This window comes from Prionailurus viverrinus, chromosome B3, assembly GCF_022837055.1.
Source record: "Prionailurus viverrinus isolate Anna chromosome B3, UM_Priviv_1.0, whole genome shotgun sequence".
In the NCBI taxonomy this organism is placed as follows: Eukaryota; Metazoa; Chordata; class Mammalia; order Carnivora; family Felidae; genus Prionailurus; species Prionailurus viverrinus.
This window is the reverse complement of record NC_062566.1, coordinates 82,071,380-82,092,437: the sequence shown is the minus strand read 5'-3', so window position 1 is coordinate 82,092,437 and position 21,058 is coordinate 82,071,380. Positions and strand designations below refer to the sequence as shown.

The 21,058-nt window shown below is 33.2% G+C and overlaps 1 protein-coding gene across 8 annotated transcripts in view; it reads right to left on the bottom strand.

The window, feature by feature from the left end:
* The window catches only part of MIPOL1 (mirror-image polydactyly 1), a 329,171-nt gene that overhangs the window by 160,961 nt on the left and 147,152 nt on the right, over positions 1-21,058 (bottom strand). For all 8 annotated transcript variants that reach the window (XR_007153079.1, XM_047863349.1, XM_047863347.1 and 5 more), the window contains one exon: positions 9,761-9,868. Coding sequence is in view for 7 of the 8 variants with exons in the window: in XM_047863349.1 (XP_047719305.1) it covers positions 9,761-9,868 (108 nt within the window). In the remaining variant the exon portion in view is untranslated. The remainder of the gene's footprint in view (positions 1-9,760; positions 9,869-21,058) is intronic.

Here is a 21,058-nt window from a genome sequence, read left to right as displayed (position 1 = left end):
AATACAGAAGGAACAGCTGAAAGAGTTGAGAGTGATTTTTTTCTGCGGAGCAGAAATCAGGAGAGATAAGGAGGCTGACTGTTATTTTTTTATTAGAACCCTTATAGAATCATTTGGCTTTTAAAATGATTTGCATTACTAAAACTAAAAATTTGAAAAAATAATCAAAATTTGTTTGCTAAGCTACAGTTAAATATTAAAATACACAATTTTAAAATACACAGCATACTAAAATACACAAAAATATTTTTCACAGTGCTGTTCATAAAATACAAAGCTACAAAAAACCTAAATATTTAATACTAAGGGAAGAGTTAGTTATGGTGCATCCATACATTGCAAATTACGTCATACATTAAGGTGATATTTATAGAGTAAGTATACTGGAGAATGGTTATGAAGTGTTAAGTAGGGAAAGCTGGATACTAAATTGCATGTGTAGCACTAATTCACTTAAGAGATACTTATTCAATGGCTATTATATGTACTTGTAGGAGATCCAGCCAGAGCTGGTTTTCAGCTGCTATGCATAGATACAACCATACAAACTGTTAAGAGCTGGCATCTGTTACAGTTGGTCAGTATCTCTTACTTACTGTCAAATATTTTTAATATCATCAATAGATACAGAAGTGTATAAAGTAACCAAAAATCCTTGATCTCATGGAGCAGTTATTTCTACCAAGAGAACAGAATATGAAAATAATAAATAAGTAAATGTATACTTCCTTAGAAGATAAGTACTCTGGAGTAAAAACAGGGAAGAGGATTGAGAAAATGCTTGGGAAGACCTCAATGAAAGGTGGCATTTGAAGAGACTTGAAGGAGTTAAGAAAGTAAGCCATGTGAATATTTGGGGGTGGGGGAGGGGTGGGGCGAGTGATCCTTGGGAGTAGGAACAGAAAGTACAAAAAGACCTTCTGATATGAGGGTGCCTGGTATATTTGTGGAACAGCAAGAAAGGAATGTGACTAAGCAAAGGATGGTGACAAGGAGGAAACTGAGGTCCAGATCAAGAGGTCTTGTAGGTTTATCTTCAGGGTGAAATGGCAGCCACTGAAAGGTTCTTGGCAGAGGAGTAATATAATCTAATTTATATTTTAATAGGAATATCCTGGAGGCTGTGTTGAGAATAGAGGAGAGCAAGGATGGAACTAAGAAACCATTAGTAGGCTTTTGTAAAATCCAGGCAAGAGATGACGGAGGCCTGAAAGACAGTAGTAGCAGTGGAAGTGATGAGAAGTGACCGAATTCTTGACATGCATCAAAAGTAGAGCCACGAGAATTTGTTTACAGATGGAATGTGGAATGTAAGAAAGAGAAATCAAGCCTAACTCTAGGATTTTGTCTGCTTCTCTCTGCCCCTCCCCCAATCACGCTCTCTCTGTCTCTCTCTCAAAAATAAACATGAAATAAATAAGTAAATAAAATAAATGTTGATTTCAACTAGGACAGATTAAAACTGGTTTCTAATTTAAAAAACTTACTGATTATATATTGAGTTCAATCATGTGCTAAATTCCAAGAGAAGAGCAACATGAAAAAGCTATGATCCCGTATGCTTAAGAAATTTTTGATTTAGAGATGACATGTAAACAACCAATTAATATTAGAGACAGAATTAAATAACAGTCATAACAAAAGTAAAGACCAGAGGAATTAAAAAACATGACATGTTTAGGAAGTAGTGGGGATGGTTGGGGTTTATCAAGACTACAAAGAGAAATGGTAAAAAAAAAAAAAAAAGAAAGAAAGAAAAAGAAAGTAAAACACAAAGTAAAAGAATACAAAAACACTAATTCAAAGGGATACAAGCATATCTGTGTTTACTGCAGCATTATTTACAATAGCCAAACTATGGAAGCAGCCTAACTGACCACCAACAGATGAGTGGATAAAGATGTAGTGTGTACATATATATAATGGAACATTACTCAGCCATAAGAAAGAATATCTTGGGGCGCCTGGGTGGCGCAGTCGGTTAAGCATCCGACTTCAGCCAGGTCACGATCTCGCGGTCTGGGAGTTCGAGCCCCGCATCAGGCTCTGGGCTGATGGCTCGGAGCCTGGAGCCTGTTTCTGATCCTGTGTCTCCCTCTCTCTCTGCCCCTCCCCCGTTCATGCTCTGTCTCTCTCTGTCCCAAAAATAAATAAACGTTGGAAAAAAAAAAAAAAGAAAGAATATCTTGCCATTTGGAACAATACAGATGGAGTTATAGAGTATAACGCTATGAGTCAGTCTGAGAACGACAAATACCATATAATCTCACTCATAGTGGAATTTAAGAAACAAAAGAGCAAAAGAAACAAAAAAAAAAAAAAGAGAAAGTGAGAGAGAGAGAGAGAGAGAGAGAGAGAGAAACCAAGAAATAATAGAGAACTGATGGTTACCAGAGGGGAAGTAGGTAGAAAGATGGGTTAAATGGTGATGGGGATTAAGGAGTGCACTTGTGATGAGCACAGGGTGATGTATGGAATTGTTGAATTGCCCATTATGGAAATGTTGACTATAACAATGTATGTTAACTAACTGGAATTAACATAAAAACTTTAAAAACTTAAAAAAAATAAAAAAGACAGAAAGGAAGAAAAAGAAAAGAGAAAGAAAGAAAAACAAAGAAAGAAAGACGGAAAATAAAACGCAGGCTAAAATTGTAGTGCAGAATCTTAAATTCCACACTTCGGAGGTTTGGATTATATGCTATACGTAATAGAAAGCAACTGAAATTTTTTATTTATCTGACCATTATTTTACTCTTGCCCTTGACAGTTACTTTTCTCTCTGTATATTTAAGGAACTATTCCCATTGCTACTTTCTGGGTATTTAAGATATTATTCCATTATTACCATTGAGAAGTCAGTGAGTCTAAATGCCATTTCTTTGTTAAATATCTTTTTTTTTTTTAAATGTTTTGGCTGTTCTTTATTTTTTTTTCTTTTAGAGAGAGAGAGTGCACAAGAAGGGGAGAGGGGCAAGGGAGAGAGAGAGAGAGAGAGACAGACAGACAGACAGACAGACAGACCAAGCTCCACACTCAGTGCAGATCCCAATGCGGGGTTCAGTTCCATGACTCTGGGATCACGACCTGAGCCAAAATCAAGGGTTGGTAGTTCAACTGACTGAGCCACCCAGGTGCCCCAAATAGGTCTTTTCTAATGGTTGTTTTTAAGAGCTTTAACTTTCACGTTCTGTAGTTTCTTCTAATTTATCATACTTAGAATTGATTTGGTATTCCTAGATCTGAGGCTTGTGTCACTTGACAATTCTGGGAGATACTCAGTCATGATTTCTTTGTATCTTGCCTTTCCCTGTTCCCTATATTATCTACTCTAGAATTCCAAATAGATTTTAGATCTTTTCACTCTATCTTTTGTGTCTTTTAACATTTTATATTTTTCTTTCTGGCTTCCATTTCCATACTTGGTTTAGATATATCTTCCAGTTCATTAACAGTTTCTTAACATTGTGTTAAACCTATTTGCTGTTTAAATTTTTTTATCAATTTCTGTAAATTCAATCTCATTTGGCTTTCCAAATTCACTTGATCATTTTTAGCTATTTTCCTTGCTCTTATTTTTAAGCATCTCTTTTTAAAGATACTACTTAAACATTTATATTATATTCTGTGACTGATAATTAGAATACCTAAACTATTTGTTGTTTTAGTATATGATTCTGCTGCCTTATGTTTTTACTAACTTTCATTAGAAGTGCCTTCTTCTCTTATGTGTTTTTTGATAGCTCTGGGTCTTTGAAATTTTATCTATAAGAAATATTAGAGGTTAATTGGAAGGTAATTTGCTTTGGTCTGTTGTCTATGGGTCCTGCCAGGGTAGGACTACTTCAGTTAAATCCTCAGCTTTTAGAGTTACACAGATAGCAAGAATTCAGGCAACCTGTGTGGTGCTAAAACCTGCCTTAAAGCTGGCCAAGGATGATGAATTCTGAGCAATTTCCTCTCCTCCACAGTCAGGAAAGTCAAATTCCTTTGTTACCTTATTTTGTATGAAGGGCTTGACTCTTGTTCACCTAAACACTAATGGTGTGGCCATTATGATACCAGCTTCAAGAGAGGGTATCTCATTACACTCTCTGGCTTAAACAGGCTCCAGGCTCTGCCTCTTGTTTGTCTTGCCCTTGAAACCATTAAAATGGAAAATTCACCGAGGTCTGACAAATGCTCTCAGAGTAAAAGACAACTTCAGGCAATCACTTACTTCTCATGTCCCCTGCTCTCATTTCTACTTTGTTTTAGGTCTTTGTAAATTCCTTATCTTCCTGTCTTTTCTATAATGTTGTTGTAAAATATACTTAAAATATACATTTTAGTCATCCTTTTTCATTGTTTTTATAAGGGTCATTCAGGGTCATTGTTGAAAATGCAAGACAATGAAAGTTTTTGAGTAGTGAAGTGTCCCTTCTGTTTTAGAATGATGGCTAATGAAAGTAACAACTGGTTAGAGAGGTGAGAAACCAAGGACAGAAAAGTTAGGAGGGTACAGGCATACTTTGGAAATATTGTATTTGGAAATATTCTAGACACCTGCAATAAAGTGAATATTGCAATAGGGCGAGTCAAATGAATTTTTTAATTTCCCAGCACATATAAGCATTATGTTTTCACTATACTATAGTCTATTAAATGTGCAATAGCATTGTGTCTAAAAAAACACAATGTGTATACCCTTAATTAAAAAAAACCTTATTGGTAAAAAACACTAACCATCATCTGATCTTAGTGAGTTGTAATCACTTATCACAGATCACCACAACAAATATAATTCTAATGAAAAAATTTGAAATATTGCACAAAAATTATCAAATGTGACACAGAGACAAAAAGTTGAAAAAAATGTCACCAAAAGACTTGCTTGGGATACAGAGGTGCCACAAACCTTCAATGTGAAGAAAATGTATTATCTGTAAAGTGCAATAAAATGAGGCACCATAAAATGAGATATGCTTGTAGTATTATTATCTAGATCATGAATTTGACATAGGGTAGGGGTAGGACAATAAAAATAGAAAGGAAAATAGGAGAGAAATCATTGTTGCAGAATTGACAGGACTGAATGTCTGACTGCTTTGTGGTGGATGACAGCCTAAAAGAACATGAAGGTTATGTCAATTATATTAACCTACGTGTCTAAGGAGTATGGTAGTATCATTAATTAATAGATGTTAATTGATCAATTTGGAAGTAAATAACAGAAAACTATTAAGTGATTTAAAATATAAGGTATATCTATTACCAGAAAAAGAAATCAGGGTATAGATGCTTAATGTTCTCAAAGTAGCTCATTGGCTAAGGGGCTCAATAATGTTAATGGCCAGTTCTGGTGTTTTCTTCATGGCTATAAGATGGTTGATGTAGTTCCAGGCAGCAGTAAGTGTTTAAGGTAATAAGATGCCTGCTGTATCAGTCCTACATGAAGGAAACAAAAACTTTTCCAGAGACACTCCAACTTCTCTCTACCCTGTTGAATTTCTCTTATGTCATATTAGCAAAAAGAAAGGCTGAGAAAGTGTTTAACTTCTCCTGGTTCTATAGTAAAGACAAACAAAGGAGAATATGATTGGGAATAAATGTTAAGTCATACAGTCAATAGTGTTAGACTCAGGTCCTGACTTCTTTCTGGGGAGAAAAGACTTAGGGAGTCAAATTAGGGATTTGTTTTCAAACTTGTTGTGGTTAAGGAAACATTAAGATATCCAAGTGGAAGGGCAGACGAGATAGTCATTAGGATATAAACAACAGGTGATAGTGCAGGAATGGATGAAATTAGAAGAAACAAGTCTACAATAAAAGAAACTGCAAGTGTTGGCGAGATAGTGGAGAAACAAATCAAATTCATTATTGGTAGGAATGAAAAATAGTACAGCTACTCTGGAAGATAGTTTGGTAGTTTCTTCCAAAACTAAACATTCTTATCATACAACCCAGCAATTGAGTCCTTGGTATTTCTCCATATGAGCTGAAAATTTTATGTCCACAAACAATTCTGCAAATGGATGTTTATAGAAACTTTCATACTTCATTTTCATTTCATATTCAAAGTTGCCAAATTCTGGAAGCAAGCAAGATGTCCTTCAGTAGGTGAGTAGATAAATAAACTGTGGTACATCGAGAAAATGGAATACTAAACACTAAAAAGACATGAGCTATGAAGCCATCAAAAAATATAGAGAAAGTTTAAATGAATACATAATGTATGATTCCAACTAAATGACATTCTGGAAAAGGCAAAACTACGGAGACCATAAAAAGATTAATGGGTGGCAGATAGTGGGAGGAGAGAAAAATAAATAGGTAGAACACAGAGGATTTCTAGAGTGAAACTCTTCTATATGATACTGCAGCAGTAGATACATGTAATGTACCTTTGTTAAAATCTGTAAAATGTACAGCACTAAGAGTGACCCTTAATGTAAACTGTGGACTGTGGGCAAAACTGATATAGATTCATGGAGTGTAACAAATATACAAATATGGAGCTGGATGCTGAGGGCATTTACATGTGTGAAGGCAGGAGGTATGTGGGAACTCTGCACTCTCTGCTTAATTTTGCTGCCAATCTACAACTGCTCTAAAAAAAAATAAATGAATAAAGATTTTTTTTTAAGAATAATAAGGGACTTATCACACAACTTGGGAATAGGTAGAAAAAGAGGCACCAACTAAAGAACACCATTCGAAGAAGAAAAATGATATAGCAATAGAGAACCACAGGAAAGTATTTCAAAAGGGCAGGGCCAACAAAATTGAAATGTGTTCTAGTTACACTGACTGGGATGCTGAGTAGAATAAATAATAAGTTTCACAGGTTTAATCACCAGAGGTCATTTATAATCTAAGAAAGAATGGCTTTCAATGGAATTACAGTGGAGAAGTCCAATTGTAGGAAGTGAAAGACATATGATAAAGAAGGTAAATAAATAAAATGAAAGAGGAAAAGAAGGCAGTATACATGAAATTTCTCAGTAAGTTTGATGTCTGCATATTTATGGCTGATCTAAATTTATTTAAAAATATTAAATATCCAAAATTGTGTTTCACAAGAAACCAATTTCCTCACATAAATGGTTAAAATGTACTTTAAATGAGAAAATAAGCTTTTATTAAATTAACTATTATGCTATAGACTGGTATCAGTATAAATTTAGCCCTTCATCCCATACATACCAGTGTGTTTTACTTGTTATTAGGGAACACTGCAAACGCTATAAAATTAGGGGGAAATTCCATCTTAGCAAATTTAGCTGGTATAATCCCATGCTACTTTAAAAATAACGTATATGATCATCAAATGACCAATTTTATCCTCTACCACCAGAACTAATTTAGAAAGAATTCCCAGGTTATCAGAATAAACAAAGATTTATTATTTGAACAGCACTATAATATTAAAAAGTATTTCTTTGTATGATAATCATGTATTTGCCTTAATCTACTGGAAAGTCCTATATAATGTATGACCATTAACTTGGATTTTTCCCAAACATATCACTAGGACTGTTTCCTTTATGAATTTCAGCATTACACAATTAAATAAAGCATAAATTTTTCAGCTCTCATCCTAATCAAATTTACCTTTTACTGATATCAATAACAGTACTTTTTATAATAAAATACTAGAAATATTATTGACTGACTGAAGGTCCCTAGAGACAGTGACTCTTTTAAAAAATTTCTCCCTAAAGCTTATTTACATAGTAACTAAATATTGAATGAGTTAACAAACACAAAAATAATTGTAAGTGTGCCATAAAAGATAGGCATACTGCTGAGAAAGTACACAAACAACTGATTCATTAGACAGCTTGATAATAAACTTATTATTCAGAACTTATATGGCAACTTGAAGATACAGAATGCAACACCCAAAGCACCAAAAACAGAACAAAATCCCTAGAAGGTAAGAATAATTTTAAAAAATGATTCAGAATAAAGCAGATATATAATATAAATTCAAGGTTTCTCATGAGAAAATTGGCATAAAATAACTAAAAAAAGGATTCAAACGTAGCTTTGTTTATATATTGTTTTATATAGTCCATAATTTATACAGATTTCTATTTTATAGGGGTTTTGTTTTGGGTTTAAATTTCCAGGGTTTTTTTTTGTTCTATATCTTACCTTCTAATTTTAATAACCTCTTAGAAATGTACATTTCTTTTTCTCCACAGGTAGCAGGTGCCATTTAATTCAATTTATTTTTTATATATTTATTTTATTTATTTTTTATATGAAATTTATTGTCAAATTGGTTTCTCTACAACACCCAGTGCTCATCCCAACAGGTGCCCTCCTCAATTTAACATAAATACACAACAAAAAATCCAGAAGAAGGACTATGGTATTATTATGTACTTAACAGACTAGAATTTTAATTTTAGGTCTGTTTTACACAAGAATAGCCATATCATATATGGCACATGAAATCTGTCCCCTGATGCTGATAATAAATTGGCATATATAATGTAAGCTGCCTTTAAAACAATCCTTCTTTTGATTTGCAAGTATACACTGGAAAAAATGATTATACTAAATTTTACTCAAATAATGTTAAATTCCTTGGTGTAATTAAAAAATGATCAAGAATCTAAATTTCTTTTCTTTTCCCCTTATTGCTCTAGTCTATCTATGAATTTGAGAGAAAAGAGGAGAAAGTGCATTAAACAATGACAACAAAGTTATCATAGGCTCCTAATTACTCACTGAGAATTTCAAAATGAAGCTAAACACATTTACAGAAAAATCTGACTTCAACCAAACTTCACACTTTTTGACAGACTAAAATATTTTCCACTTCAAAATGTCACCATTTTTCTAATTTTGGTAGATAATCCTGGCTTAGTGAGTTATCCTGCTAATGCTGTAATACTATCCTGCAAACTGTAGCAAAAAGAGAATTTAAGAAAACAAAGTACAATTTTCTTGATAGCATATTTTTTCTTACTGCACAATCATGACAATGATGAATCTTTTCTGTTTCCTATAGATGTGGTTTTGTTTTTATTTTTAAGCAGTTAATGAGACTGTAAGCACCTTGAGGGCAGGAACCACTACTGTGTCATAGGTACTATGCTAGGAATTGGGACAAAAATGAAAAGGGAGAATGGAAAGTCTTAAGTACAATAAGAAAAAAATATATAATTAGTAGAATAAAAACGATGTTGGATCTATTTTCATGATTATTGGATCTATACTAAAATGAAACAGAACCTCTTATCATGAAATGTACGCTTGTTTCAAGTTCTGGTACACTATCTTCTTCCTTTTTTTTTTTTTTTTTTTGTAATAAGTAACATTTTAAGTACTATTTCAATTCCCAAATATATTCACATACCCTTCAGGGAGAGTCACTTCTGTGAGTTAATAATATTACAAGATTAGTGTAATAAATATTGATGTGAAGAAAAGGCTCATGGTTTAATTTTTTTTCTTTTATAGTGTGGCCACTTTTTATTAACTACAAAAGGTAAAAATATATTGTAAAATCAGAAACAGAATGAACCCAAAGTACTAATATACCATCACTCAAAATTCAGAAAATATGTTGTTTTCATGTACACATAACACGAAATAAAATAATACCATAACAGAAGGGTGCTGTATCTGTGTTTAAAGAAGGGGTTGTTGGCAAACACCACAGCTCACTTCTGCGGAAATGTACACAACTGATATATGCAGCACAGAAAGCTGGCACCAAGGGCTTACAACCTTAATTTGCCTGTAAGAAGGAACAGAGATTTACCTTCAGAGCACGTTCTTGATTGTTTTCAGCAGTCAGATGTCTCATGTTGTTTGCTGAAGTCTGGTTCTGCTCTTTCAGATGATGAAGCTCCTGCTCTAGCCGTTTGCACTGCCACAAGGGAAGAATCCCATTAAGTAAAGGAGTTATAGCATTTTTTTTTCAAACAAGCCATATGAATTAATGTAAATAATACCACTGCAATCACTAAAAGACAAGGTATCTTCCGCAATAAGAATAGTAAGTTAAAAGTAATGATGAATAAGAACAAAATAATATTGTTTATAGTACTCTGGCAATTCAATTGCAATTATCTTTTATTAATCTAAATATTACCATGAGTTAGAAAAATACTTTGTGCTTTCATAAAATTAAGATCAAACTACATTTAAAATTATTTTCTTCATTGATCAAATGGTTTTTATTAGGTATCTCTTGGCTGAATAAAAACATCTAAAAATCACATGGGGTTCTAAGTAAACCTCAATATGGTATTCTGTGATGAATTTTTATTAAATTTTTTAAAATAGCAATTATAAAATATGTATTAAGAGGTTTTCCAGATTTTTAGAAATATCTAAGGAAGCAATTGTGTAAGGAAGAAAGTAGTAACTATAGTGCTATAGGTTTGGAAACAACTAAGGAAACAAATGTTTTTCATTTCTATTTTGGCTAAACCTTATTTTTAAGTAAAACAAGTGATAACAAACATGAAATGACATTCTGACCTACAGGAAATATATGAGAATATAAGTAAAAAAAAGAAATTATAAATAAAAGCATAAATGGGCACCGATGTTAAAAAATAATTGAACTATGACATTTGAATACAAGATCTTCATATAAATATATTGAACATTTTACACAATAATTATAAAGTGATGTGCTGTAATTCAGGACCATATCAAGATACATGGGGGGGGATTAGCTAAAGGAATAAAGTACTAAAGCCATCTTTCAGGAAAAAAGTTAAAAAATCACTCCTTAATTTATCTATTTGTAAGTCAGAATATTTAAGGGATGCCTGGCTGGCTCAGTTGGATAGAACATGGGACTCTTGGTTGTGATTTTGAGCCCCACGCTGGAAGTAGACATTACTAAAAAATTAAAATTAAAAAAATTAGGATATTTAAGTAACAACCAGTAAGTAAATACCTATACAAAGTTAATTCTATATTAGTTGACAAGTGGCTGGTTGTCCTAATGAATTAAAAATCATTATTACAAAATAATCAAGATACAGTCATAATCCAATTTGGCATCTAACATTGATTTTTTTGCCTCTGACCTCTGTAATATTTAGCCCATATCAGTATTTCTCAAACCTAGTAATATACAAATCTTTTTATATTTTTAATTTTTTTAAGTTTGTGTATTTATTTTGAGAGCGTGCATGTGCACATGTGCACGTGAGCAGGAGAGGGGCAGAGAGAGGAAGAGATTTACAAGCAGGCTCCGTGCTATCAGTGCAGAGATCAGGGCTTTGATCCCATGAACTGTGAGATCATGACCCTAACCAAAATCAAGAGTTGTGATGCTTAACCGACTGAACCACCCAGGTGCCCCACAAATCCTTTTAAAAGAAATGTCATACCAAACTGCTGATATTGACTTAAATTATAGAATGATGTTTTACAACATTGAATATACATGCCTCATGAATATATAATACAACTATAAAACCAAAATATATTTATAAATGAAGTAAAATAATAATCACAAAATCAAGATTTTTAAAATATTAATTTAATTTACCAGATAAAGTTTTGTTGAAATTAAGTTCTGCAAATATAGTGCTGACTATATTATAGTCAAATATAATATAGTGGCAGATCATTTCATGTTGCCATGAATATTCCAACATGTGCTGTGTGACAACTTGAATCACTTATCACGTTTTTAGGGGTGCCTGGGTGGCTCAGTCAGTTAAGCATCCAACTCTTGATTTCGGCTCATCTCATGATCTCATGGTTCATGGGATCAAGTCCCACTTTGGGCTCTGTGTGACAGCATGGAGCCTCCTTGAGATTCTCTCTCCCTCTCTCTCTCTCTCTCTCTTGAGATTCTCTCTCCCTCTCTCTCTCTCTCTCTCTCTCTCTCTCTCTGCTCCTACCCCACTCACTCACTCTCTCAAAATAAATAAATAAGATTTTAAAAAATTACTTACCACATTTTAAAAATGATTTGAGTGAAACCTTTGTGACATTACATCATTTGGCCTTCATTTGGAAGGGACACATGATTTACACATGATTTATATCTGTCCCATTTTGCCTGTAACAATTCAAATATTTGCTCATAAATGCAACCAAAACATAAATGTGTTTTGTGAAGACACAAATCATGAGGCATGAAAACGAGTAAGACATAGCAGTGAGCATCACAATCCAGCAGAAGTATTCTTTACTAGAATTAACCTCTACATTTTCAATTGATTTTAATACAAAATTATTACATATTAAGTACTTAAACAGAATGACTATGACTTATGAGGTTACAAATGTGGGGGAGATAATTTTGGCTATGGGATAAAAGAATGTCTCATGGAGCTGATGACATCTGAGTTGGGCTTATTCGGGGAACATGATTTTATAAGTTGAATGAAGGAAAAGAGGAAGAACACAGGAGGAAAGGTAGAAATGTCAAGGGTGTGCTTGAAGAAAGTGAGAAGTCATGGTCACAAGTTGACCACCTATTTAAGTAAGGAAGTAAGTAGGAAATCAGAAATAACCCAGGGATAGAGACTTCTTTCCTACTTACATAATACACAAAATATGAAACACTGTAGTCAAACAGAGAAGTGTAACTTAAGAACAATAAAGCTACTGTTGACCTGAGGGCATTTATCCACATTGCATACTTGGGCTCAGTTTCCACGGCCATGAAGTACAAGAGGGATAGAAGATAAGGCCCAGGGACCACTCAAACTAGCAAGTGTCCTAAAGGACTACACTTTCAAGTTGTTTAGTGATCCTCCCTACTTTAATGAACGAAAAGAAAGAAGACAAATGCTAGAGAAAATGCATGTTGCTAGATCAAGTATTACATAACATCTTCCATGGTTTTAGAGTTTCATTTTGAACTAACATAATTAAAAATAATACTTTCCCTGATCATATTCTGCCAAATATTAATATTCTTAAAAGTTCTAATGAATAAATTGAGACTTAGGAGATTTCTTACATCTTTTAAACATCTTTTAATTGAACTTAAGTAAATGCTATCTGTATACTGTTACAGTGCCCTTGGGAACTAGGGCTCACATCAAATGAGATGAAAATAAAGACGAAAGATAAAATACATAAAAAACCTTTTAGTTCAGAAATTGAACTGAAGAATCAGTATGAGGATACAAAGGGTTTTACCTTTAAAAAATATGTGTGTTTGTGTATTTCCCAGTTCTGCCCATTGAAAAAGATAGAAATAACAGGAAATCCGGTAGCAATGAGTACTTTTAGCACCTACCCTATGAGTTTCAAGTACCATTTCCTACTAAAAATATAGGACTCCATGGATATATGGCTGACTCCAGGTCTGGGACAAGAAATATAGAATATGATCCAAGAACACATGTTCTTAGCAGAAGTTTTGTATTAATCAGGACTAAGAAATTATCAAAGAGACTCAGAGAGCACTCAGTAGAAAACTTGAAAAGCTCTCCTGTAGCTAAAGATGAGACAATATGATCACCAATAGGGATAGTAAGTGAAATATACTGTAACACACAGAGTATGTTTAAATTATTAAATTTATAATTACAATAAAATGTTTAAAAAACTAATTAGCACTGTGGGGGAATTTATAAGCCAAGAATTTATCTACCCTTTCTTATATAAACTTTACCACTGGGTAGTCAAAGAATAGATAAGAAAATGGCTATGGAAGCATCCAAGCTAATAAAAAAAAAGGAGTATTAGAGTATCACAATTTTGAAGTCATTAATAAACTAAGAGATACTAATATACTGAGATCATTAATAGACCACTGAGACCTGTTAATAACTCACGTAGTTCCTTCACAAACCAACATGTATTCCCAGATAAAACACAAAACTACCTGTAAAGCAGTCTTGGTAACAAACAGTAATCTAAATCTGATCAAGCCTATAGATACTTACAGAGAAGAGAGGAATACATTAAATGACACTGCAGAGATGCAATCAATAAACTGGGAAACTACAAGAAAACGGACTCAATGTGTTTAAAAAATAAACTCCAAGGACAAAAAGAGATAGAAAGGGAATCTATAAATTAAAAATAGTGTTAAGAGTCAATTCAGTCATTTGCAATGTGTAATTCTTATTAAATACAGATTCAAACAAAGAAGAAAGTTATGATATTTATGGAATGACTGGAATTTGAAAACTGATCAGATGCTTCACAATACTCTTTGTTAATATTTTTGTTGTGATAATGATACTGTGGTTATAATCAACAGTTCATATCTTTTAGAAATACACAATGTAAGGGGCGCCTGGGTGGTTCAGTTGGTTAAGAGTCCAACTTTCAGTTTCAGCTCAGGTCATGATCTCACAGTTCAGATCAGGTCATGATCTTCACGAACTCAGGTCATGAGTTTGAGCTCTGTGGAGGGCTCTGGGAGAGCCTGCTGGGATCCTCTCTCTCCCTTTCTCTCCGCCCCTCTCCTCATTCACTCTCTCTTTCTCTCAACATGAATACACTTAAAAAAAGAAAAAAGAAATACACAATAAAAGTTACAGATAAAAAGGATATTATATCTGGTATTTCCTTCAAAATAACATGAGAAAGAATAAATGAGAGGGGGATAGAGATAAAAAAAAGATGGACAGCTGTAGCATGGTAAAAATATCTCAGGGGCTCAGAGATTCTGTGGTCTGTAGGTTCACTGATAAGAAAAAAAGGATTAAAATTTTCTCTATAAACAATTAATTCTACAGTGCGAGTGAACTAAACATATAAAATATAAAAATTGTTATAAAAACATAAAAAATATAAAAATTTATAAAAATTATCATAAAATGATTTGGCCCATTTTTAATACAAGATCTGTTTTCAGCAGTAATTTCCTTTTACTTGCTGTTGTAAATAATGAAGAATTATATCAAGCAGATAATACATTGTTTTACACTGTTTTACTCTGTGCTCTTTCCGAAAGATTAATATGCCTTAAGTTTTTAACAAAAAGTTTTCTAATATTGTATAAGTTTTTAAACAGCTCCCGTTTCTCTTGTACAATCTGCTTTCAGTCACGGACCATTTTGACTGCATACAATCAAACGTCACTCCTTGGATGCTATACAATTCTTTCCTTTGCAGACAAAAAATAACAGACTCTTCCAGTCAAAACAGATGCTACACTTTGGTGTCAATGTGAATTATGTACTTTGAACTGCAGATGTTTGGAAGCACTTAGGACTATATAAATAAGTTTTTAGTCTTCTTAATTTAGAACAATCTTTAAAAATCACTTCACTTTAGATTTCAAAACAGTAACTAGAATGCTTTTGTTACATTGCAATAACTTGGAATAAAGAGTTTTCAAATTCAAAGGGTAACTTGTTTCTTTAAAGCCTCGGAAAAATATCAATAACAGTTTAAATCAATATTTATACGATGCTCAGAGGTATTAAGTTTAAAAATACCAAAGATTAAAAAAGAAAAACAGTAATTACGTGAATGAGACTCTAAAGCCACATGCACTATAGCTGATATGTGTGTATATACACACATGCACACACACATAAAACATATTTAAAAACATATATTCAGTAAATATTCACTGAGCCTCCATTAGACAAGATACAAGCACCCACCAGGCAACATGCCACACAATGACATATTTCTACAAATTTGTACGTATATATCTTAATTACTTATATTCATTTCAAAAACACCATAAGAAAGTAAATAACTAGGGATTTAGTAACAAACACGGTAATTTTTAGTCCTTTTAAACTATTGAGTTATTTAAAAAAAGATTAAAGAAACATTTTATTTTTTTCTTAACGTTTATTTTTGAGAGAGAGACAGAGACAGAGTGTGAGGAAGGGAGGGGCAGAGAGAGAAGGACACACAGAATCTGAAGCAGGCTCCAGGACCCCGAGCTGTCAGCACAGAGCCTGACATGGGGTTTGAACTCACAAACTGCGAGATCATGACCTGAGCCAAAGTCGGATGCTTACTGAGTGAGCCACTCAGACACTCCAAGAAAGATTTTAAACAACAAAGTAAAAGGATTAGTAAAGATGACAATTATCTTAAAGGTATCCACATGTATGCAGGAATCTATTTAGTATGCTGTTATTAAAATATTATTTTTGTAATACTATTTAAGTTTATTATGTGAGTTGCATTCATGAAAAGCTTTTCATCTGAAAAATCATAGTTTGCATCTCTATTTCAGAATAAAGGTTACTATACATACTATTAATCAGCTCTTACAATGTACATATATTTTCATTTTCCTTGGCTAAATATCTAGAAATGGAATTGTCACGTCACAGAGTAGATATTGTTCCACTACATAAGAAACTGCCAAGCAGTTTTCAAAATTGGTTGTACCATCTTCTCCTCCCATTAGCAGTGGATCAGAATTTTGGTTGCTGACAACCTCACCAATAATTGTTGTGTCTGTCTTTTAAATTTCAAATGCCATAGTTCATGTGATGTAGTATCACATTTAAATTTGTGTTTCCCTGTTCACAAATTATAATCTTTCCATGTGTTCATTGGACATTTGTGAATTTTCTGCCCATTTTTAGGGGAGACTGTTTATCTTCTTATGATCTACTTGTGGGAATTATTTAAACATACTTAATATTTAAGTCTTGTGTCAGATACATGAACTGCAAATATTTTCTCCCATGCTGTGGCTTATCTTTTCATTTTCTTAAAGTTGGCCTTTGATGATAGCCTTAATGTTGTTAAAGGCACATTTATCAATTTTTGCATTATGGTTAGAGCTATTTCTGTCCTTTCTGAAATGCTCCCCTCACTCAGTGTAATAAAAATATTTTCCTCAAGTTTTAGCTTTCTTGCTTAGGTCTACAATCCTCCTTGACTTTAATTTTGATTACAGCATGAAGAGTCAAGACTCCTTTTAGTTCTGTACTGATACCCAGCTGTTGCACCACTATTTGCTGTCTTATCTTTCCTCAATGGACTAAACTGATGCCCTGGTCTAAAATCAAGTGAGCCCCACAAGCAAAAGAATGAACTTAGACAACTTGCTTAAGACATACAGAAAAATTAATTTAAAACTGATCACAAAACTAACTGTGAAAGCCAAAACCATAAAAATCTTAGGAGAAAACACCTTGGGAGTAATTTATCTTAGGATAAAAAACTTAGGAGTAAATCTTAGTGACACTATATTAGGCATAACCTTCTAAGCCTTCAAGTGATAAAAAGTATAAAATGAAGTGCACAATAAAAAAAAACTTTTGTGCCCCATATGATATCATTAAGAACGTGAAAAAATTTACACATAATATATGTGGTAAATAGTTTGTATGTATGATATATAAAAAACTCTTACAACTCAGTAACAGAAAGAATAATCACATAAATAATGGGCAAAGGATCAGAATAGAAACATTTCTCTAAAGAACATATACAATGGCTAATAAACACAAAAACAGACAAGACAACATTATTAGTCATTAGGGAAAAACAAATCAAAGTCACAATGACAGTGACCTCTGCAAAAGGGTGTAGGATGACGCTCCAGGCCCAAGTTCCCCAGTGGAAATAAAAAGTAAGCAACGTATGAACCAAGCTTTGTGGGAATTCTAGAAACCAGTTAAGGATCAGCAGCAACCAAATGAACCCTCAGCCAAGAAAAAGACACTCTCAAATTAGTAGGAGATTTTGTGGCATTTTTACTTGCCCCTCCTGGACTGTCTCCCCTGGCATCACAGAGATGTCAGTTGCAAGGAGGCTGTCCATTTCCCAGTTCCTTCTTTGGATAAGACAAAAAAGTGGGACTTTTTTCCCAACATTCTGGCTTGTCTACAGGTGGTCCAAGGGACTTGTTTCTGCCTTGTCTGATTGTGCAGTACTGATGGGAAGAATGGCATAGTTTGGATATCAGGTTGGAAGTTGCTGAAAGCAACAGTGGATACCATGATGAATGAGTACTAAAGAAGAAATGTAGAGCTTTAGGTGTCTGCAGTCAAGAAATTATTAGCAGAAGACTACAACAGATATCCAAGGACCTGCAAAGAAGCAAGTATGAGACTCTAAGGGAAATTAGGACATTTAGAGCAGCCAAGTAAAGGGAAGAACTGGGAAAAAGGCATACATAGGCCCAGGGAAGATGCATGTCTAGAAAAGGCCCAAGAAGAACTTGAGCCATCACACTACTCTCATTAGTCAAAGTCTCCTGTATAGAGTCAGTCCATAAAGACTGGGAGATGTGGATATTTGTTCAAATGCCCAATTTCCAACAATAAAAAAAATGAGAAGGCATACAAAGAAAGAGGGAATCATGGCCTATTTGAAGGAACAAAGTGAATCAAACTTACTGAATAGAGACTTTAAATGGCTGTATTAAGTATGCTCAATGAGGTAGAGGAGAACATGAACATAAAATTAATATCAGGACAGCAATCTATGAATAAAATGAGGATATCAACAAATTAACACAATTATTTAAAAAAAACCAGACAATCTAGAACTGAAAAACACAATATCTACATTGAAAAATTCATTACAGGGGTTCAACGGCAGACTCAAACAGGCAGAATTATCAGTGAACTTAAAGTTAATTTGAAATTACTGAGTCTGAGGAGCAAAAAATAAAATAAAATAAAGCAAGATAAGACAAGATGATAAAATAAAATAAAATAAAATAAAATAAAATAAAATAAAATAAAATAAAATAAAATAAAATAAGGAAAAGTGAATAGAGTCAAAGGGATTTACAGTCCCATCAAGTGGACTTATTAGGGGATTCAAAGAAAGTGAAGAGGGAGAGAAAGGGGGCAAAGAGTTCATTTGAAAAAATAATGGCTGAAAATTTCCCAAATTTGAGAAAATATAGGATATAAAAATACCAGAAACTCAACTCCAAGTAGGATAAATCTAGAGAGACTCGTACTAAGATACATTATAATCAAGCCATTGAAAGTCAAAAACAAAGAGAATCTTGGAAGCATCAAGAGAAAAAGAACTTTTCATGCAGAAGGGACCCTTAATAAAATTACTAGCAGATTTCTCAGGAGAAACCTTGCAGGCCAGAAAGCAGTGGGATGCGCAGACTGCTGAATGGAAAAAAAAAAGCCCAATACTGTGTCAAATAAGAACTCTATATCTAGCAAAAACGTCCTTCAAAAATGAGGACGACATTAAGACATTCTCAGATAAACAAAAACTGAGGGAGTTCCTTAACATTAAACCTGCCCTAACAAGAAATGCTAAAAGGAGTCCTTCAAGATGAAATGAAAGGACAATAGACAGTAAATAAAAAGCCTTATGAAATTATAAAGTTTGCCACTAAAGGTAAATATATGGACAAATATAAACATTAGTATTATTGTAATTTTTGGTTTATAAACCTACTATTTATTCTTGTATAGAATTTAAGGACAAAAGCATAAAAATAATTATAAATATATGTTAATGAGTGTATGATATGTAAAAATATAATTTGTGACAACATAAATTGGGGAGGCAGAGATGTAAAAGAGTATAATTGTTATGTGATTGAAGTTATCAGTTTAAAATAAATTGCTATAAGTTTTAGGATATTTTATGCAATCCCATGGCAAACCACAAAAATATCTACAGAATTATACACAAAAGGAAATGAGAGGGAATGAAAGCACATCACTATAGAAATATCAACTGAAAACAAAGGAAGGCAGTAGGGAGGAACCATAGATTGAAGAAACTGCAAATCACATAGAGAACAATGAACAAAAGACCAACAGGAAGTCCTTCTCTATCAGTAATTACTTTAAATGTAACTGTATTAAATTCTTCAAAGGACAGAATGGATACAACAACAACAACAACAACACCCCAACAGGATGTATGGTCGGCTATAGACTCAATTTAAATCTAAGGACAAGCAATGGCTTAAACTGAAAAGATGGAAAAAGATATTTCATGCAAGCAGTAGCCAAAAAAAGAACAGGAGTTGCTATTAATAGTATCAGGCAAATAGACTTTAAGTCAAAAGCTGTTACAAAGAAGGACACTTTATAATGATATAAGGGTCAATTCACCAATCACCAATAAAACATGACATATACAGTTTTTACCTATGCTGATTTCAAAACTTATACAAAGCTACAATAATCAGAAGAGTGTAGTACTGGCATAAAGACAGACATGTAAACCACGGAATAGAAAGGTCAGGAATATAAACTCTTGTAAATATGGTCAAATAATTTCTTATAAGGGTTACGACCATTCAGTGGAGGAAAGGACAGTGTTTTCAAGAAATGGTATTGGGAAGATTAGTTTTCCACATGCAAAATAATAAAGTTGAACACTTACTTTACAGCATATACAAAAATTAACGCAAAATGCCTCAAATATCTAAATAATGTATGAGCTAAAATTATACAACTCTTAGCCAAAAAGATAAGGGAAAAGCTTCATGACATTGGTTTGGCAATGATTTCCTGGATATGACACCAAAAACACAGGCAACAAAAGACAAAATAGATAAACTCGACTACATCAAAATTCAAAACGTTTGTACATCAAAGAACACAATCAAAAGAATGAAAAGGCACCACATAGAACAGATGAAAATATTAGTAAATCATATATCTAATAAATGGTTAATATATAGAATATATAAAGAACTCCTATATCACAAAAACAAAAAAAAATACATCTTACTAATAAATAGGCAAAGAATATGAGTAGACATTTCTCCAAAGAAGACATACAGATTGCCAATAAACATATGTAAAGATGTCTACCCTCAGTAATCATTACAAACAAATACCACAATACACTATCTCACACCCATTATAATAGCTATTATAAAATAAACAGAAAATAACAGGTGTTGCTGAGGATATGGAGACATTGGAAGACTTGTGTACTGCTCCTGAGTGTATAAAATGGCATAGCCATTGTGGATAACAGTGTTGCGGTTCCTCAAAAAAGTAAAAACAGAATAATCACACAATGCAGCAATTCCACTTCTGGGTATATACTTAGAAGTGCTGAAAGCTGGATCTCAGAATGTTTCTTCACCCATGTTCCTAGCAGCATTTTTCGCTATAACCACAGGTAGAGGTAACCCAAATATCCACTGATTGATTAGTAAACACAATGTGGTATATATACACAATGGAAT